Genomic DNA, 20,507 nt, shown 5'->3' with positions numbered 1-20,507 from the left:
TACTGTTGTCGGAATGAGACAGAATTTAATACATGCCAGAAAGATGCAAATTGTGACTCTCACTCTAAATCTTGGAAAAGTTGCATGAGATGATACAGATTTTTCATATCTTTACAGTGGTCAATTAGCACTGACATGGAAAGGCAATAAATCTGTTCACCAAAAGTCAGTTCCTTCAGAGTCAAAACCTTCTGAGGAGATTCATGTGCAGTTGTGAGGGGTGTGTGCATGTGTTTGTGCCTTAAAGCTACCTGTCGACTTATGGTGACCCCAAGAATTTCATAGGGGTTTCGTAGGCAATGAATATTCAGATGTGGTTTTGCCAGTTCCTTCCTTTGAAACATAGCCTACAGAATCTTTTATTTGTGGCAGTCTCCTATATAAGTATTCATCAGAGCTGATCCTACTTAGCTTTCAAGGTCAGATAGGATCTGGTAAAACTCATGTATTAATACATATAGTGCAGTATGAAAGCATTATCTTTGTTCATAGCTTTGCTAATGGAATGGAACTTGTGATATAATTCAATTCAACTGTTTCTCTTTCCACTCTTCTTTGTAATTTCCTTCTTCAAGGACTGCACCTTGTAAATCATGTACTATACATCAGGAGGATTGAAATGATTTTGATGATTTACAGTAAGGCTCATAATTTACATCCTTGTGGATCCTATTACATTCTAACCCATTCCCACAACTGTCTAAATAGGTTTACTATCCTGAGGCATTAATATCACTCTGTTCCTGCATCTGAAGAAGTGGGCTGAAGTCCACAAAAGCTCATAGGTAAAAGGTAAAGGTACTCCCTTGACATGAATGTCAAGTCGTAACCGACTGCAGGGGGTGGTGCTCATCTCCGTTTCTAAGCTGAAGAGCCAGCATTGTCTGAGGACCGCTCTGGTGGTCCTGTGGCCAGCATGACTGCACCAAACGCTGTTACCTTCCCACTGAGAACTGGCACCTATCTATCTACTTGCATTTGAATGCTTTCGAACTGCTAGTTTGGCAGAAGCTAGGACTAGTGACAGGAGAGCACCCCATCATGCGACACTTGAACCTCGGACTGCCAACCTTCCAATCATCAAAACTCAACCACTAAGCCACCAGATCCCAAGCTCATGCTATAATATAAATCAATTAATCTTAAAGGTTCTGTTAGTTCCTTTTTTTTCTCTTTCCCTTTTTTCTTTTTTTAATGGTGCAACAGACTAACATGGCTACTTCTTTGAATACTCAAAGTGCATATGTGTCTAGAATTTTAGTCAATTTTTTCAAATAACCACCTCATTACAAGAGGTTAGAGAAAGCCAAGCATTTCATGAAATGGGAAAAAATAATTTCCTGCATCTGCTAGGGGTGTTAAAGTTGCCTGCACTAAGATTTAATCTCCAATTGTTGCATCTGATTCTCACCTGAAGCTTGCATCACATATAAGCCTAAGTACACTTACTTGGTAAAATGCTGCACTGAAATCAAGGGAACCTATTTCCCAACTAAATGCTCGTGGAGACCAATAATGATAAATATAAACTCCTGAATAAGTAGAAGTTTTAGTTTTCAATTTATTGTGGAGAAAAGAAACACAAAGTGATGTTGCAAAAGATATGACAACTTTAAGGACTCCACAAGCAGCCATGCATGGTGCAAGCTTGGTCTGCAAGACAAATGTATGCAAGAAATCACACAGAGGTACCTAAAGATCTGCCGCCTTTTGTGAGAGCTAGAAGAAAAGCCTTCTTTGGAGAGTCTGTTGGTTAACATCAAAGAAAAGCATGGTTATGGAGTTACAGGATCCTCCACCTTACAAAAGATTGATGAATGGGAGCATTCATGCGTTCTACTAACCTGCTGTCATTCAGGAACCCGTTCTGGCCCGACTACCAGCAAATAGAACCACAGGATTGAAAATAGAAACAAAAAGAAGAAACCATGTAAGACACTGGCTCTCAGCAGGCTGAAATCAAGATGCATCTGAACTTTCTAGAAAACAAGGGGTCCAGAATACAGTGCTATAAAATTATTGGCACTACAGCTATAAGACACAAATTCTGCAAGTGAAATGAGGCATTTGATATATACAGTGCATAGAACACGCTATTATTTATTTATTTTTAAATATGAATATTTGACATTTTTACATAGCTGTTGAAAGTGGTCTCAAAATATACCCCCCACAGTAACAGTCTCATGCAAGTGAAAGAGGAAATCTGGTACTTAATGCAAGACACCCTGATTACCAGAGTCAAAAAGGAACACTTCCTTGACTTTTCCTAGAAATGGAATAGTTAACATGGAAAACATATTTGATCTGGATAGTTATAACTGATCATTTTTATTTTCCACTTGCTCTTTTACTGTCTTCCCTTCTTGCACTAATGTCCTTGAGGTCTTTGACTTTCCTGCTTTCACAATGGGCCAGACCATCAGCCATTTCACTTATTTACTGCAGTATTGCAATGGAAATTACTTTGGCTGAAGCTGTCAAGTTCATTTAAACATAATATGCTTTATATTAAATATAAATATGCTTTATATTAAAATGGCTGGATTTTAATTTTTTTTAAAAAAAACAGTGCAACTAATTTTCAAGGACTAAAATCGCATTGGAAGCAGGGTTTTTTTAGCATGTTTCCACAGTACAAATGCCTCCACACACAACCCACTGGATCGTACACCAATGTAAAACAATGTTGTGAGCCGCTTTGAGTCCCTTTGGGGAGAAAGGCGGTGTATTAAATAAATAAATAAATAAATAAATCTCGGCTTAGTGACACAATAGTGCAAGAGATATTCCTGCTGCCTCATCAAATCTGTGCTGCCAAAACTGGTACCTGTTCAAAACTGGGCCTCTTCTGCTTTCACCAAGATTGCCTGATAAACACTTAATGCATCTAATTTCCCTGTACAGTCACCCCTCTGTATTAGCAGAGGTTCCACTTTGGACACACACACACCACAGATAGTAAAAAGCACAAGAGCTCCAGTCACATTATTGTCAATGGATGTGAGACAGGCACATGACCACATTGGTGTGGCTGCATTCACACGTTGCCATTCACAATAATGCAGCAGAGCCATCCATGGATGTTGCAGTCCACGGATGGCTAATCTGCCAATACAGATGGCTGACTGTAAAATGTTTGTGTCTAACTGCATGCGCGCGCGCACACACACACACACACACACACATCTTGTTTGACTGAATGTCTATAATTTCCTTGCGGCTCAGGGCTAGCCATCCAGTAGAAGAAGATGCCTCCAAATCCCCCTATCTCCAAACACACACATCCTTTGCTAGATTGTTAAGATTGTTAACTCATAGTAACTCAGTTTGGAGCCCTTGAAACAAACTTTTCCCCTTTTATTTATGAAACATCTGAGGTACAGTGGGCCCTTGAGCTTGGCTGGGGTTCTCCTTCACTGCGGATGGGGAAAAACTTGATTTGACCATGCCTCATATTTTTAAATGGCAGCACCGTAAACATAGATGCATGGAAGTGTATATGCATTCACATCACCACCATTTAATAATATGAGGCATAATAATCTACAGTGTCTTAAAATCACAGATACAGAGTTCTGGAGGGCCCACTGTACGCACACATGCTCAACATGTCGAAAGAACCACATTTCTTCAAGTTTATCAGACATTCAGGTCACAACAATAATACAAAATGGATTACAGATGAATAAGCAGTGTACCTGACATCTCCTTGGCTCCAGAGAAATAACAATAACCACAATCCAGATCTGAAGGCAAGGATGCAAAGTTGGATTCCCTTCGTCAACCTGGTGCCTTAGTGTTTTGAAATACAACTCCCATAATCTTCCAGCCAGAATGGGTGGCTGGAAAAATTATGGGAGCTAAAATTTCAAATAAATAAATCTGGAGAGTATTAGATTGAGGGAGACTGCTCTAGAATCCTCTCTCATTGATTAAATGAAGTTCTCACTTCACTGCTAAAGTTAATCAGGCACAACGCATCATCAGCAACCTGGATGGGAGAACACTGACAAACCCATTTAGGAGCACTGTTTTTATTTTTAAGTTTCTACACTCACCTCTCGTGCAAATATGCGTTCTCTAACTCTTTGATACTCTTCTTCTCGCTCTTCAATGGATTTGCTCCTCCGTCCATCCTGCAATGGGATTCTGATCTAAATTCATATACAGAAAGCAGCTGGATTAAGATCTTGCATACAACAAGCACAGCAGATGTGAATCAGCATCCCATTTAGGAACTCCATTTGACACAATTCCTTCTATATTAAGAACTGTACCCTAGCTCTGGGTTAGCTAATTGAAGAAATACCACATTCCATGTCACTATTGCTAAAAAGTATCAGTAAGAATAATTTTTATTTCAACAATCACAGCTACATGACAACAGCTAATTTCCTCTGTTTTGAAACAAGCAATGCACACAGCAGGTTGACAGACATGTGCAAAATGTAATTAATTTTATATTCCATTTCTCTGAAAATGACTGTTGATTAAAAGAGGTGATAATTTTTTGTGATTAAAAGAGGTGATAAATTTCTGTTAACTATTTGTGGGGGTGAGGTATCAAAACATAAATAAATGTTTATTATTACTATGTATTAAGAAATATAGTTTCAGTTTTAAAAAATTTACTAAAAGTTATAATGCCTTTATTCAGTAGTATCACGGGTGTGTGTGTGTGGGGGGGGGGCTGCAGATCGCACCAGTGACACCCCAGAAAGGGGCTGACACCCAAGAAGGGGGATCGCATTAGGCCAGCTCTCAGACCCCACAGAGAGACTTTTCGGGTCACCCAGACCCCGCGAAGGGTCTTTTTGGGCCCCCAGACCCAACTTGGAGGCACCCTGGTGCTGTGGCTGCTCCCAGGGGGCATGCGGGGTATTTCCAGACACTTGCAAATTCCTGCACACGCCGGAAGTCCCCTCCCAAGAGTGACCGCACCAGGTGACATCAATCCTAAGGACGACACAGCCTTTTTTTAGTTGGCCCTCAGTATCCATGGGCTTACTCCAATGTATATTTACTGTTATACATAGGTGAATATAGATAAAAAATGAATAATGTGAAAAAATTCCCTCTTCCAAGATACATACTCATATTCTGTAAAGAGATGGCTATTTCTGTCAGCATTTCCTCAAAAGTACATTATATGATCAAGTGCAAATGGGAAGAGTCAGAGCTCACTGCACACACATACTGAATGCCTTGTGAACACTGTTAATAGTGAAGAAAAACATTTAATAGTTCTGAAGGGGGAACACAGGTTTACATGATACACAACAAACACACAAACAACCTTGGGACTAGCTTTAAAAAAAGAGGAAGCAGAAGACGGAGAAAGCATTATAGCAGAAACTTTCATGTGACACTTTCCCTTGTCTGAAAGGGGGAAAAGGGGGTGGAAAAGCACACTTACCAAGTTGGTAAGAAACCCAAAGCAATAGAACCACACCTGTACTTCCACAATGAAGAGCACACAAACAGTTATATTCCAGCCTATCTCACCTGATTATCATCCCGATCAATGCTGGTGTCATCTCGCTTGAGGATAAACCTTTGTGGAAACTCAGAGCTCTTCTCATCTTTGATGTGCTCAGAGAACCTCTGTTCAGGGCTGCAGAGAAGAAGCAAATCAACTTTCATTAGATGGGGTGGTGAAAACCTAAGAGACTGAACACTACAGTCTGCTGAATCAGAAGAATCCATCTGTAAGCCACTGCTTTAGGACAGGAAAAGACAGAGGTATCCACAATCTGTACCCTGACATACAAGAATCTGTCCTGGAAAAGATAGTAAAGGTCACAAGATCTATCCTGTATTATCCACTGTATCCCCAAAATGACTTCATCTATTGGTGTCACTCTATGGGTTTACTTGATCCAGACAGAACAATGAAAGCTGCCTTGGGCATTAACTACCAACTATCAGCCTTGACTAGAGATAAACTATAGTTGGCCAGACTCAATCCTGGAAACAAACATCAAGTGTTCAGTATTGCTAACCTCAAAATAGTTCAGCTTTAGAAGCCCTTAAATTCTTCTCTTGTCTGGTCTACAATTAGAACCAGAGCATATTTCCTAAGACATGTTCTGCCTGAAGGTCAACTCCCAATACAACTGATGCACCCTTGTCTCTTACGAGGGAACCTGTTCCTCAAAGTATAACCCACAAAAGATGGGGAGCTTGTCATCCTGTTTCAGTTTGCTCAAGGGAGACCATTCAAACTAGCCTGTATCACACAGCAACCAAAACCTGACGAGTGCCAATGTAAATAATGGTGTTCTGGAAAGCTTCAATATACACTACATGAAACAAAACTGTAGGCTCAAGGATATCCAAAGCTTCTCTTTCCTGACCAGCTGGCAAGGTAAGAGACCCAAAGAGAAGACTAGAGTGGTTTAGGTTTGTGCTCACTGGTCAGACATGAGCTCCATCCACTAGGCAGTAACTCTTCCTAATTCCTCTCACCACTCCTTCCCATGGAAAGAACCTGAGGATAAGGATGAGGAATGAGCAAAGCATAGGAGTGAGAAATAAATTCTGTGAACACTACCTGTTTTGGAGCCAAGAATTTCTCAAGAGGCCTGATTAAAAGGAATAAAAAAACCAGGATGCAAAGGCAACAGGCCAATTGAAAAGAATATCACTCCTTTTAAAGAAATGGGTATAAGAAAGTAAGCTGGAATGAAGGAAGCCCCAATCTATATCACAGGAACAGCCTAGGTAACCGCAGGGCAGGGCAGGGCTGGGGAAACCTTTTCCCTCCTGATGTTTTGAACTTCACCTCCCAGAACTGTCAGCCAGGGTGGCTCATAGTAAAGAACTGTGGGAATAGAAATCCAAAACATCTGGAAAGCTGAACCTTCCCTATGCCCACCTTAGGACAAGCTACTAGTCCTAAGATTTTACACAAAAGGAAAACTGGCCAAATGTATAAGCAGGCTATAATACAAATGAAATGATCCTCATGAACACACTTTAAAACACTCATATTCTTGTTAGTTCTCCCTTCCCTCCCACCCCAAACTGATCAAAACCCATTCTTGCCTTACATTCTTGTGTTACTGGTCTTGTTGATAATGACGGCTTTCCCAGTTTGGTCTACGTTGTGGTCCATGCCAAAATAGGCAGCAACCCGGTGTAAAAGCATCCTATGATATGAGGTCATTTGGGGAAACTTCTTGAACTGATTACTGATGGAAGTGAAGATCAAAGTAGGGTGGTAGGAGGGAGAGAAGAGAAAATGAAATTTAAAAAATAAATAAAACCACTGCATGCTACATCTTTTCAACCAAAAGCTCAAACTTAAATTCTTTGCTGAAGGGACGGGGGGGGGGATGAAATTACCCTGGGTATACATAGCAACGTCCTGAAAATAATTAAAGGGAATGAAGAGAGCATACTCTGATTTATTCTGCAAAAATCCTAAACTAAAGCAACTGATCTCTTAACCTAAGACCAGAAAGCTACTTAAATGAAAGCAAGTCATAACTACACAGGGGATATGAAAGAAGAAAGTCCAGCAGTGAGTTACAAACAGATTGTTTACAGTAGGGCATCATGACTTCTGGTATTTATTTTTTAAACGGTAATAATTGTTGGGTACATGACTGTACAGCATGTGAAAAAGGAGCACCCTAGAAAATAATATCTGCATTACCTCTTTACTGGAAAGCCATCTTGAGTATTTTTTCAAACTCTTAAACCAAAATGAGACATTTAGCTGACAAACAAATTTTCACTGGAGCAGCTAATTAATGCAGCTCAAAAATTAAGATTCAAAAATGCCAAGAACTATTCAAGTTTCCAGGAAAAAGACTAAGGCGGGTTACACACCGCCATTAAAGTACGGAGTCAGTCCGTACTAGGGTTAGGAAGGTGCGGTGCTTCCGCACCCCCTAACCATAGTACGGACTGAGTCCGTACAAAATGGCAGCCCCCCTTCCACATGGGGGCCGCCATGACGATATCACGACCGCGTCGCCTCTATACGGGGCGGCGGGACGTGACGTCGTTGGTTCGCGCCAGGGTGCTTAGTGCACCCTTTCCGCAGACTAGGAAGGAGCTCCGTTTCGGAGCTCCTTCCTGGTTTGCGGCACTGCTTTGCTTCGCTGGGCGCAGCCTTCAGACGGCTGCACCCAGCGAAGCAAGGGAGAAAGGGGCCAAGCGGCCCCTTTCTCCCCCTCCCCGCCACCGCAGGGTGTCCTTGGGGCTTGAAGCCCCAAGGACACCCCTTTTCAGGCTGCGGGGAAGCAGCGTTTTGCCACTTCCCTGCAGCCTGAAAAGCGACGGATCGGGGCCTCAGCGGCTGCCGTTCTGGCAGCTGAGGCCGCGATACACCGGGGAAAGGGATGGGTACAGCCCTCCCCAAATAGGCGGTCTGTAACCCGCCTAAATAAACCATATACTAGGTTATTGGAAGACCTATAACATCTAGTACATGTATGCATTTTAAAAAAAAATAGGATGCTCTTCTAGAACTTGCTCTGGCTTAAAAACATGAGCACCTTCTTTTTTTGATTCATGGTAAAATGTGGGATGTGTACGGTACTACTGAAACCCTTGTCAACTTCAGCAGGCAAAAGAGCAAGCCAAACTGGATGGCTTTTCATTGAAATTGTACATTTCTACATCAAATTTGGATCACAGCACATTGCACATCTCCATTAATATGCTAACCCACACTGTTTAAATTTACCAAGCAAAGTTTACCACCACACTAGGAACTGAATAAAACATACATGGAATAACTTTGTTTCTCATTAACAGTGGATTTTTAAAAAAAATTTCACAAAATATCTTAAAATTCTATTTAAAATAATGTTTTTAAATAATAACCATGTACAAAATAATTTTAATTAGGCTTTCAGATTTTTTGGACTGCTAGTCCCATCATCCTGAGCCAGCATAGCCACAAGTGAGAAATTCCAAGAGTTACAGTGAAACACAATCTGGATTGCTAACACACATACCAAGCCTGCTTTAAACAGAGTCAATTATGAAACATACCAGTTACTGAAGAATTAGACATATATACAACCTCTTTTGGATATTGCAAAATAAAAATAAAACATAAACTCTGCTTTCCATGCCCCTGCCTTTTTCCATAACCACCACCAAGAATAAGTTCCCCTATCATCTGCCATAGGCCTCTCTACTAAGGGCACTGGTAGAAGCTTTCATCAACTGAACAGCTGCAAAAGTGGGGAGATCAGTGAACTTATAAACATGCTTTCAGATCTGTGTACAGCTATAATCGCCCTCTGGACTGTTTTGAAGAAGTCATGCAGCTTCTTTCAGGAGACATTCATCTTGGCCTTTCCGCTTGGCTAAACAGTGACACGTAACATTTCAGGATCAGGTCAGTACCAAAATCTAGGACATTCTGGCTACAGCTTGACTATTTCAAAACTCCTTTAAATATAGATTTCAAATGCCAACCCCCCTCCCATCATTCAGTAACTGCCTGAATATAGTTCCCTGGATACAGAGGCCTTCAAAGTGCCTGACTTCCTGCACAGCAAGGGGTTGGGCTGGATAGCCCTTGTGGCCCTTTCTAACTATACAATTCTGATTCCAAAACACGGTCATAGAATCATAGAATCACAGAGTTGGAAGAGACCACAAGGGCCATCCAGTCCAACCCAATTCTGCCATGCAGGAACTCTCAATCAAAGCACCCCCAAGAGATGGCCATCCAGCTTTAAAAACCTCCAAAGAAAGAGACTCCACCACTCTCTGAGAGAATGTGTTCCACTGTTGATCACCCCTTACTGTCAGGAAGTTCCTCCTAATGTCGAGGTGGAATCTCTTTTCCTGTAGCTTGCATTCATTTCTCCAGGTCCTGTCCTCTGGAGCAGCAGCAAACAAGCTTGCTCCCTCCTCAATAAGACAACCCTTCAAATATAGGGCTACCATATCACCTTTTAACCTTCTCTTCTTCAGGCTAAACATACCCAGGACCCTAAGTCTCTCCTTAGAAGGCATGGTTTCCAGACCCTTCATAATTTTAGTCATCCTACTCCGGACATGCTCTAGCTTCTCAACATCCTTTTTGAATTGTGATGTCAAGAACTTGCAACTGCAATCTAATATATTCCACTCAAATGGTCTCCAAATATGTATGCAATAAACTTCCTTCAAAAGAAAAAAAAATTGTGCTAAGGACTCTATTATGTTCTCCTCACGGGTTTTTTTTTTTGGGGGGGGGGGCGCTTATTAAAATAAGAGTTCATGGGGCATTGAAGGCCTTCAGTCACCTGTATTCCCCCAAAACAAACATGCTATGTGTATATTCAAATCTTGTACATGGAGAAGAAATAAGACCCTGCAATGCCTCATGAGACAATATATACTGGATCAGACATCTAACCTAATAGTTGTCTACTCAGTCAACCAGCAGAAGCTGCTCCAAGTTGCAGGCTTATAGGGCTTGTCCCAGCCTGCCCCCCCCCCCCCTTGTGGTGAAGATGCCAGATAGTGAACCTGGGGCCTTTTAAATGTCCTGTGATTCTTAGCTATAGCTCCTAGCCTCAGCTCTCATCCGATATTTGATCCTTAGACTTTAAAAAATTGAAATATATTGGCTGTACAGATTATATCTATAATTGTCATTTTCAAATTCTGGACTTCCAGGTGTTCTGCACTTCAGATCCTGAAGTCTCTAACCTTTGGCCATGCAGACTGGGTCTTTGGTAGGTGACAGCAAAGAAATTTGGAATACTGGAAGGTGCAAAACACTGTTTTACATTATCTAAAGTAGGTTTTCCCAAACTGGTGACCTTCAAATGTTTTGTATTTTGTCTTCCATTATTTGGCACTTCAATTCCATTAGTCACGGACATACTTCATGTCACGGAGTATGACATGAACAGTTTTCTGTCAATTGAGGCTGATGTGAACTGAAAAGCAAAATACCTGGAAGCCTCCAAGTTGGGAAAAGCTGGCCAAAAATATATGTAGGCTTCTTTTAAAATACAAAATGGGCATGAACAAGTGTGAACCCAATCCCACTCCCCAACTTGCTTTTATAAGATTTAAACATTTGTACAGAGCTAGCTGCAAACTTGCATTCATTTCCTATTATAGAATGAACAAGCCTCCTTCGGATAAGGATGCATGACACATACATTTATCCATTTTTAACAGATGCTTAGAACCATCTCAAAATAGAAAGAGATGATTGACAATAGGTATGTGTTTTGGTAGGTATGAAGAAAGTTTCAATCCCTAGAACTGGATCTTTGGCAAGGGCTTCCGACTGAGGGCAAATCTAAATATTAAAGAGAACACAGGGTAATAACCACAGCTGCAACCTAGCTTTTCCTCCTGCAAAAACAGCTGATACGAGGCATGGCCACATTGTAGTTTTTCCCATCCATACAAATGGATGTATCAGAATCAAATGTTAGAATCAAATAAGGATGCAGCACTGTATTAGTCATGGGTTTTGAAGTGCACAAACTTCTTGTGAAGGTTTTCTTGTCACGTCCCCAAAAAATTCTAAAACTGTAGGTACCTTGGCAGAGTGAGGGAAAGTTACTTGGACTGTATATCCCAGAATACTCAAGACAAAGAATTGTAAACTGTAGCAGGACATAGTATAATAGCAAATGTGTTAGGATCTGCTGGCAGTCACAGGACTAAATCTAATCTTTCACTAAAGATGATCAGCTGTTTCTCCCAAAGAACACTAAGTTGTCCTGATAAGCAATGATATATTGGTTCACACACCAGACTAAACTGGACAAGATCTGTGTTCACACAACAGATTAGCCATGAAGTCCAGTGGGGCCTTAGCTTTGGCTGCCTAAGATGGTCTATCTTAAGGTTATCAGAATTAAGTGGGGTAACCCATCTTGGCAAATCTGAACATTACAGCACCATGTAGTCACTGCATAGCTTTCAATTTAATGTGTTGCTGAGATCTATTATAAACGGCTTAGAACAGACTGTAGAACAACTGGGTTTTTCTAACATATCATCACTGTAAAGAACAGACAGCTCTGTGCCTTTTAAAATAGTGCAGAGCTTTTCACAGGTAAATGGAACAATGTAAGATATTTCAAGCAGCTGAGAAACCAACAGTAACTGTTTTTGTTTCAGAGATGCTTTGTTATGATGAACTCAAGGCATACAAACTGCTGTTTCATGTGTGCCTGTTTACGTACTGAAATATGGAAATGTATCACACAGGTTCAAATCGCTAAAACGCTATGAATCTGACGGGTGACCTTGTAACAGTCACACACTCTACTCCTAACTTACCTCACAGGGTTGTTGTGAGGATAATATGGGAGATGAGGGTGGGTGGAAGAACCTTGTAAGCCACCCTAAGCTCCTTGGGAAAAAAGCAAGACAAAAATATAATTTTGAAAACCTTGTATTTCTGTGATAATTATTGAGAAGATACGAATTGAGGAATGAAACAAATAGGAGTAAAGTCTCCTAAATTCAATGGGACTTACTTCTGAGTAATATCTCTCGTGCTCAAAAAAGCCCAGCAGGAGTCTGTTTGTTCCATTTCTACTCAGGGATTGAAATTTTTATTTTCAATGCTAACATGTTAGCACTACTTTTTAAAAAATAAATCCATTGCTGTTAGTTATTACTCCGTGGCAAAAAAACTAACACGTTAAATTATGCATTTGTAACATGTTGCTTTTTTTAAAATAATGATCATCAAAATAATTTAAACCCCCCCCTCCACATTGTCTGTGATTACCCCCAATATGGTTTCAAGTGAATGTTGCACCATCCCTGCAATGTTAACACTGTTGGCATCATAATGCCCAAAATTAATGCTACTAGCTGTCATTTCCTCTTTAAAGTAATACACTGAGGAAACACATAATGGCATTCTGTGTTCAAACACAGTAGAAGTTGCAAGGAAAGAACTGAGAAGAAATCATGGGGCAGTTGCACATTGTCCATATTATCTTGTTCTGCCCAAGACCTTAAAATGGCAGCCAGTTAGCAAAGAGACAATATACAGCACAGCCTCAATCCATCTTGTCTTTCTATTCTAATGTTCTAAGCTTGGCTGGAAGCAAAAACACTTTACTGTGAGGAAACATAATCAGTGAACATCCTCTCCCAGATCAATCTTTAAGTCACATTACTTACTTGTTATCATTAATAAATTCCAGGATCTCCTGTTCTAATTTTAGCAGCATCATCCTATCCCTGTTAAGAAAAAGTAAGGATAAAAGAGAGAGGGAAGCATTCAGAGCATAAACAGCAATAAAGCTCTTTAAAAGCTGTAAATTAGTGCCCTCCTCCATCCCAATGTTAAGCTAAAAGCTCAAAGTAATTCAACAATAAAGGCATCACTACCTGTCCTGCATTGACAGTTGCAAAACAGATGTAGCAAGTTAAAAGGAGAGCTTTTTTTTGTTCAGGTGGATTCATTTCTGCACAGTGATTATACTTCTACGAGCATAATACCCCATGGGCTCTCACAGAGCCTGTATTATTAAAGAGAAACAGAAATCAGAACTTAGCCAGTGCCTGGCATTCAGCTATGACATTGTTTATTAGCGAAATAACAGGAGGCAATTTATACAGAAGTATTGGGAGTCTATTTACAGGAGGGTCTTTTGAGCTATTACAGTTCTTTCTAAACTAACTCATAACCATTATTTTCTCTATTACAAGTGTTATGCTCAGTACATGAATGCATCTATTTTGTTAGGCTGAAATACTTGGGTTATTCTAATCATAACTTCTACATTTTCAGGATTTTCAAAGAAGCTCTGGGGGTCCCATGAATGGTTCAAATTTGAAGAAGCTAAGTGGATATTAACTGGAACCTCAGTAGGAGACCATTGTAAGGTCCATGCAACAGCTGAATATTTTTAAAGGAAGTAATTAAAGCATTAGATATCTCCCTCGGGTAAAGCCAAAAGAACCATCATGTATTTTCCAACAAAAATTCTGAACTTGGGACACATCTACTATCTTAATCATGGCCAGCAACAGTGGGTCAGGAAGGCCTTTTACGCCTTCCACAATATGGCTGCCAGTGGGATTCATCCTAAATTGGTAGGCCCTGGCCAGTTTAGAATCAGCCACATTTCAATCAATGCCAGGAGACTAGGTATAGGAGCTCCTGTTATGAGTTCTCACAATGCTCAAGGGAAAGCAATATTGTGGTTACCAAACTTCACTGAATGATGCTGAAAGGAGAGAGAGTATAGCAAGCATCATCAGTCGATTCTTCTAAAGTGTCTGATCTCCTGGAAATGGGCTCTGTGCTAAATGAAGACATGGGCTCTTGCCATGACCCAGGGACCAATGTAAAGAACCCACTGACAATATTTTTGCCATGTTATGTCCCAGGACCCAAGAATTATACATGCATTATGTATGTTTGCAAGTAGTAGGACTGGACATACTGTGAATGCCCCCTAGACTGGACTCCCAGTTCATGCTCATCAACACTCTCCTCACTTAAAAGATTCATCAAAGTTTACCTTACTGCCACCACACCTTAATCCTGGAACTGACCTGCCCTTAGTAGAAACATACCAACATCAACATGCTAGGATTTCAGCAGTTCTTGCTCCCCATCTTCCCTCATGCAACCTTGGAGGAACACCACCCACGTTCCACCTGAAAATCTGCCACAGAAACACACTCAAACCTACCTTGGGTTTTTCTTCAGTGTATTTACTAAAAATTCATGCAAATCTATTCCAGTGGAGTCTGTGTATTCCTGGCTGGAATCTACAAGAGATGACAGTAGGAAACTCAAGGAATGCTCTCTTTACTGGAATAGCATCCAAGCCATCAAAACAAATATGAACAACAAATGCTGAATGGAGCAGACTCAGTACTGAACAGCCTGACGCATCCAGCATCAGCAGTAGAATAAATGGAAAACAAGGTCAAATGGCTGTTTACAGGACTTACTTTTATCACTTTGGTCCCAATCTTACTTTTATCACTTTGGGCTTACTACAGGACTTGTATTTATCATTTTGGTCCCAATTTTTATCACTTTGGTCCCAATTCTCACAATGCCCAACCAGTGGCCATGCTGACTGTGTCTGGATCAACCACTGAGCATGCAAGGTTTGGGAATCAATGGGTAGTGCTTGGAATAAGTGACAGGCTGAATTTGAGAGCTGTAACCATTCCAAAACCTTCTTGTTCTGCCACGAGTTCCATGAACAACAGCACATAAATCAGTTCACCCAACAGGATTTTCCTGTCTTAAACAAGTCCTAGGCGCTTTACAGAGTGCCCAAAAAGGGTGCTCTGCCAGCGCCCGTGTTTGCTGTGTGAGGGCGCCACAGAGGACAAACCGCGCGGCTCTCCTGCATAACAAAAAGTGGGTTCTTCTTGCAGCGCAGTTGTGACATCGCAAGGTGCCAATGGCGCACTTGCGGTGTCACATCCGCGCCATGATGTGCGGACGCTAAGAGTCTGTCACGTCAAAATGGCGCCATTTTGACATCCCCAGTACATACTAGGCCTGATTGGACGCTGTGTCCTCAGCCAATCCCTAGTACGTACTGGGGGCGGAGCCAAGGTCTGTCTGGAACAGGCCCTAGAAATCTTAAAAGAGGTTTATAGATTCTCCATTTTCCAATTCTTAGCACCTTCCAGTCTCGCAATGGGAAATCTTTTCATGAAGGCTTGGTGGAGACAACTATAGGATTCTTGGTTGATGGAAAACCTTGAGGGTAATGTGAAAGAAATGACTGGTTATAATAAGGTTCTGTTGGCTGAAAAGTGGTTTCCCTGTACTGAATATGTTAATGCCAACTCAGAAAAGTTTTCACCTCCTTCACAGCATCAGAGTTTATGGAAAGTTGTTCAGTTTAATTTTAAAACATTACAGTTAATCATAAAGGTGATTATAAATAGTTTTTAATTAATATATTGATTGTAAATTTACTCTACATGCTCATGTATAAGTCTATAAATTTTGGTAAAAATATTGACTCCAAAAATCTGAATCGACTCATGGGTCACTGTAAGTACTGTACTGTACTTTAATTCTGATTTGAAAAGGAGCCATCCCCTGGTGAAAGGCAAGAGTGTCATCTGTTATGGAAGCACTTGCACCCCCTCTCTCATCCATGAAGCATGAGTACAAACAGTAATGCCAGCTGGAACTTTTAAAGTTTTCTGGCACTGTTTTCCTTTGCCTCATCCTTTGCATCAGACCCCTAAGTTCTACTCGCGACTTATCCATGAGTCATATCAAAATCTATAATTTTGGCCCCAAAACCTGCCATCGACTTATACATGAGTTTGACTTACAGTCGAATATATATGATATTATTATTTTCATAAACAAAAAGTTACACACACACACACACCAAAATGTTTACAGCAAATGCTGCTTGGTGGAACTGAATGCAGATTTCAATTTAAAAGAAAGCTGATTAACTGCTTCTTTGACCAATCAAGATTTCCTGCCAGGATTGTCCTTCTTAGATTCTTATCATACAATACCCAACCTATGCCTACATGAATAAAACATTTCATACCTATTTTAATGCACATGGGATGTTGGGGACTTTAGTATTTGTGAAGTCTAGTCTGAACCTACTGGATCAGAAATCCTCAAGCTCATACACAGATCAGAATTATAAGTTTCTTCTAGCTTTTGTGCTTCCTGATACAGCCACAGTTTTTTGTTCAGAAAAAGTGTAAAAGTTATTTTCAAAATAACTCGTATATATTTTAAATTTACATTTTAAATTTTGTTCAGACTTTTAAAAAAACACAACTTACAACCACAGATTGACATAGAAATGGCATGGAACAGATTTAAGACTAACACAAGCCTGCCCAGCTTTTAAGCTCTTTGAGAAAGGCTCTACTCTCTATTCTGCCACTGTCAGAAGCGCCTTTGGCAGAAACAAAGAAATGAGCATACTTGGTGCCAACTCCAAGTCTTCAAGTCTTTGAAATTCCCTCTCAAAAAGGGCCAGGTTAGCCTTATCCATGTTGTCCTTTGGCCATCACACGAAGACATTTTTATTCAGACAAGCTCTGGGCTTTTAAAAACATTTTGCTGAAGCAGATCTTAACTAGTAGATGCTTGCTTATTATACCGAGTTAATTTGCTCTTATATTTGAATTATAACTTTCTTTTTCGTTGTTAGTAAGATCCCTTGAACACTACTTGTAATGAAAAGAAGGAGAATATCAATCTTAAAATAATAGTACCGTATTTTCCGATGTATAAGGCGACGGGGCGTATAAGATGACCCCCCAACTATTCAAACAAAAATATAGACTTTGCTATATACTCACCACACAAGACTACCCCTAGAAGGCAGGAGGAGGCCGGTGGCAATTGCGCCAGGCCACGGAGCAGGCCAGGTGCACGCGCTGGGTTGCGCTGCTCTATTCCGGCCTCTGTGGAGGCCAGGGAAGGAAGGAGTAGGCCGTGCACGTGCCAGTGGGCCTCCAAAGCGCAGGAAGGCCGGCACTGGGCCGGTGCATGCCGGCCCGCGGAGCTGCCTTCCGGCCTTCTCTGAGGCCTCGGAAGGCCGGCGTTGGGCAGGTGCGCGCCAGCCCGCGGAGCTGCCTTCCGGGCTCCTCGCAGGCCTCGGAAAGCCGGCGTTGGGTGGGCGGGCGCGCACCGGCCTGCGGAGCTGCCTTCCAGCCTCCTTATATGTGGCGTATAAGATGACCCCCAACTTTTCACAAGATTTAAAAGGGTTCAAAAGTCGTCTTATATGCCGGAAAATACGGTATTTGGTGAAAGCTTAAGAAAATGATTCAAATCAGACAGAGTCAATTTATTATGATCAACCGATCAAACATCAAATCAGACAGAAATTGAACCATTTACACTATGAAGTAAATAATACAACTGTGCTGAAGCTAAGCATCAGCACTGCCATTAATCTTAATAATAATTTCAACGATGCATCCTAACAGATTACTCAGAACAAGTCCAGAACTTGGAAATATTACTTTTTCGGATTACAACTCCCACAATCCTCCATCCAGCATGGTCAAGTAAAGTTCCCAACCTCTGAACAAATTAGAGTTCCCTCTGTTTTTAGAATGTAAGCAGTTAACGTTACCATTGTTTACTGGGCTGCTTATCCAAAGATGACAGAAAGACAACTCCTGATCTTGTTAGTGGGTGCCAAATTCACTTTACTTAATTTGATCTCTGACTCATTCCACAGACACGTAAACATTTCACAGGTTGCAGAGAGTTCAGGTTTATCATCTCAGATCAGTTGACTGGCAAAAACAACTCTGTGCTAGCCACAACCAAATGTGAGAGGATGTTGCTCTGGTTCAGTGAACAGCTTAAGAGTAATAATAGCTACTGTGAGGCAGTATCAAAAACTGTAATGCTCCTCTCCTACTGCTTCTAACTGAGAGACTGCCAACTGCTGCCCTGAAGACCACTGGTCGCTGTACAGTTCATCAGTCACTTGGCAACAGGGTGATGCTGGAGACTCAGTAAAGGAGTGGGGTGAGGGAGCAAGACAGGTATAAAAGCTGAAGCTGTAGCAGAGACAGAGATAGGAGGAAACAGTCAGAGTATGGGGAGGGTTTATCCCAGCCTTGGAAGATTCCTACAGAAACAGGCAAAGGGAAGAGGAATAAGGGACAGCCTGCAACTGAGAAGTAAAGGCCTTCTCAGGGAGAAGGGGAAGAAGTCAAGAAAGAGCCCTTCATCAGCTTTTCATCCAGGGGTTAACTTCTAACCTCCTGAGCCACAGCTTGCCTAGCTCTTTCAGCCTCTTGAGCAAGTGACCTTGTGGAGACTCTTCTCTATACATGGAGGGGCATGTCTACCATACCTGGATAGACTCTGAAGTCCAGTCACCAAGGCTGAGAAACAGCTGGGGGCCTCTGTCCAACTATTTCAGATGTAGTGAGTGGTTCTGTAGGGTCTGTAGCTGCACAGACTTTACCTTCTCAGCAGATTTGACCATGATGAGATAGAAGGGAGGGGGCTAATCCTGCCCAGACATATGCTTCCTTCAGGCATCTGATCCTGGTGCAACTTAAAGATTGCTATTCCTCCAAGAGGAAAGCTTGGAAGGCTTTATCCCCATCCAGACCCTATGAATGAACAATGGGTGAGAAAGCCTGATGTTTGAGCTATGTATTGATCTAGGACCAATAAATGTTTGTGAAACATGATTTTTGTTATGCCTTGTTGGTAAACCATGGAGACAGAGGGCTACACTGTCCCACTTCCAAGGGTCACAATTTGCATTTAGCAAGTGCCACAATTTTCCAAATACTGACAGGAAACCTGTGGAGCACTGAACTGAGAACGTCTCTGCCTGAGAATTCTAAATACCCCTCCTTAAAACTGCCAATACCAGAATGCAACAGGAGGCAGCTAGAGCAGTCAAAGTGGAATAGTAGCACTATAAGAGTATAGTGTGATAAACACCCATGATAGCCATGGGCCTGTCACAACTGGTCTCAGGGCCTACGCATTCTGTGGGTAATACACTCGATTTGGTTTTTTGTACGGATATGGAAATTCCGTGGGTGGAAATATCTAATATTTCCCCCTTGTCATGGACGGATCATTTCCTGGTGGAGGCAAAAATCAAGGCTTCTACCCAGATCCTCCCCGGGGGTGGCGGACCTATTAAAATGGTCCACCCTCGAAGCTTGATGGAGCCCAAAAGGTTCCAAGAAGCCCTAGAGGGGTATACGGTTGGAACCGATGACGATTCTGTTGATGCCCTGACTAACATCTGGGATACTAATCTCTCCAGGGCTATACACAGTATCGCTCCCAAGCGCCCTCTCAGACCTGCTTCCAAAAGGAAGCCCTGGTATACGGAAGATCTCCGGGCAAGGAAGCGGTTTCTGCGACGGCTAGAGCACCGCTGGCGGAAACACCAGCGCTTATCCGACCAGACTCTCCTAGACCATCTTTTGAAGGACTACGGAGAGGCGATACATGCAGCTAAGAACTCGTTCTATGGTGCACGTGTCGCGTCCGCGGAGTCGCGTCCGGCAGAGTTGTTCAGGGTTGTGAGGAAGCTAACTCAGCTCCCTCCTGCCCCGAACCAGATCCTTGAACCTTCTAAGGCCTGCTGTGACCGATTTAACAACTTCTTTGCGGATAAAATCTCTCGGATAAGCGAAGGTCTAGATGCCAGTATTAGAGCAGAAACCAGAGTAGAGGTGCCCAGAGCTTCCGTGGACTTGGTTAAACTGGATCACTTTGAGTCTGTAAGTACCGAGGATGTGGACAGGATCCTTGGAAGTGTCAGGAAGACGACCTGCTCTCTCGATCCCTGTCCCTCATGGCTGGCGGCTCAGGGGGGACCGGTTGTAACTTCAACGTTACACCGGATCATTAATACATCTTTCAGGGATGGGCAATTTCCATCGAATCTAAAATTGGCCACTGTAAGACCTTTATTTAAAAAGCCCTCCCTTGACCCCCTGATGCATAACAGTTATCGGCCAGTATTGCTATTGCCATTTTTGGGGAAGGTGATCAAGAGGGCAGTTGGGATCCAGCTCCAATCGATCCTGGA

At 41.8% G+C, this 20,507-nt stretch overlaps 1 protein-coding gene across 1 annotated transcript in view; it reads right to left on the bottom strand.

Annotated features, from left to right (window-relative positions):
- Positions 1-20,507, bottom strand: part of R3HDM2 (R3H domain containing 2) — a 112,883-nt gene that overhangs the window by 56,706 nt on the left and 35,670 nt on the right. The window contains 6 exon segments of the mRNA XM_042449769.1: positions 1,845-1,876; positions 4,062-4,157; positions 5,509-5,617; positions 7,056-7,196; positions 13,129-13,188; positions 14,652-14,730. Of these exon segments, the coding sequence (XP_042305703.1) occupies positions 1,845-1,876; positions 4,062-4,157; positions 5,509-5,617; positions 7,056-7,196; positions 13,129-13,188; positions 14,652-14,730 (517 nt within the window).

This window comes from Sceloporus undulatus, chromosome 2 (assembly GCF_019175285.1).
Source record: "Sceloporus undulatus isolate JIND9_A2432 ecotype Alabama chromosome 2, SceUnd_v1.1, whole genome shotgun sequence".
Classification (NCBI taxonomy): Eukaryota; Metazoa; Chordata; class Lepidosauria; order Squamata; family Phrynosomatidae; genus Sceloporus; species Sceloporus undulatus.
This window is presented reverse-complemented; position numbering and strand designations above follow the sequence as displayed.